The sequence below is a fragment of the Elephantulus edwardii genome, unplaced genomic scaffold (genome assembly GCF_000299155.1).
Source record: "Elephantulus edwardii isolate Elephantulus edwardi_28Jun2011 unplaced genomic scaffold, EleEdw1.0 scaffold00139, whole genome shotgun sequence".
Lineage (NCBI taxonomy): Eukaryota > Metazoa > Chordata > Mammalia > Macroscelidea > Macroscelididae > Elephantulus > Elephantulus edwardii.
The window spans coordinates 3,182,877-3,184,309 of NW_006399889.1; the positions used below are offsets into that span (position 1 = coordinate 3,182,877).

Genomic DNA, 1,433 nt, shown 5'->3' on the forward strand with positions numbered 1-1,433 from the left:
CTCCTTCGCCGCCCCTTCCACTCTGCCAAACATGATGTCCCTCTCCAAGAACCAGTCCCTCCTTGCAACATGCCCAAAATATGCCAGACGAAGCTTCAGAATCCTTGACTCCAGGGAACACTCTGGCTTCACCCTCTCCAGGACAAACCTGTTTGTTCTCCTAGCAGTCCACACTTGTCTCCAGCACCACAGCTCAAAGGCATCAATCCTCTTTCTATCAACCCTATTCACTGTCCAACTCTCTTAGTTATCCTTCTATTTTTACAATAATGGTCTTACACAGTATTTGTACTTAAGAGACTGAATTAGTTCAGTCAGTATAGTGCTCTCTAATCTCTCCCATGTTATGAAGTATTTTTTAAAAATCATTGCTCCTGAGTGTTGCATAGTATTCCATCCTGTGAAAATTACTTTCTTCTGTCACTCATCTTATGCCTTTTTACATGATTACATGATGACTTTGGGTTGCTGAGAAACTTTCTTTTCCCTGCTTTTAAGAACTGTTGTTGTTATGTACCTTCAAGTCACCTGGAACCAAAAGCAACCATATTATGTACAGCAGCTCTGAACCCTGCCCTGTCTTGAGCCAGTCTCACTAATTCTGACACACCAACCCACATTGCTCCAGTTACATACAGGTTATTCCTCTCCTGTGCTGTCCCTCCATCCTTCCATGCATGATGTCCTTCTCCAATGACCAGTCTCTGCTGACCACATGCCCAAAGTATGTGAGACTATTTAAAACCCTAGCCTCTAAGGAGAAACTCTGTTTCACCTTCTCCAAGACAGACCTATTTGTTTTCTTGGCGGTCCATGGTATGTTCAAGACATAGTTTTTAAAGAATTAGACTTTCCTTAAAACCTGAAAAAGTTTACTTCCCAACCTTGATTTAGTGATGTTTTCTTAGCTACATCATTTTCAGTTTTTGAATGAGTATACATTATTAACATTCCAGTCGAAGTCACGGCATCGTCTCGCAGAAATTGAAAACCTGACAGAAGACCAAATTATTCGTGCCCTTGTGGATTTTGGAAGCACCACCAAAAATGCCTCTGACTCCAGGGAGTCTTTGCATGAATATAGTCCCGTACTGCTGGCAGATATACGCATGACGTGTAATTACTTGTAAGTAGCCAACTCAAGTTTCTTTGTTGGTTTTTTTTTTTTTAAATTGAGGTTTTAATGAAAGTTTAAAGAAAAGTTGGGTTTTCATTCATTGTTGCTCAGTTCACTTTTAAAGAAAAAACTCATTCCATGTTACATGATTTCCTCCCTCCCCTCACCCCTTCCCAGTCCACTTTGCCATGTGTCTCTTATTCTGGACTGTTGTCATACAAATAATGCCTAATCATATGTTCCTTTCAACCAGTCCTTTTCTTCATTTGTTCCAATGCTGTGTTCATAATTCATCCCCTCTTTTCTTAATCCCCCC

The 1,433-nt window shown here is 40.7% G+C and overlaps 1 protein-coding gene across 1 annotated transcript in view; it reads left to right on the forward strand.

Annotated features, from left to right (window-relative positions):
- OLAH (oleoyl-ACP hydrolase) overlaps positions 1–1,433 on the forward strand; it is a 40,112-nt gene that overhangs the window by 30,774 nt on the left and 7,905 nt on the right. The window contains exon 5 of the mRNA XM_006894318.1: positions 957–1,126. Within this exon, the coding sequence (XP_006894380.1) occupies positions 957–1,126 (170 nt within the window). The remainder of the gene's footprint in view (positions 1–956; positions 1,127–1,433) is intronic.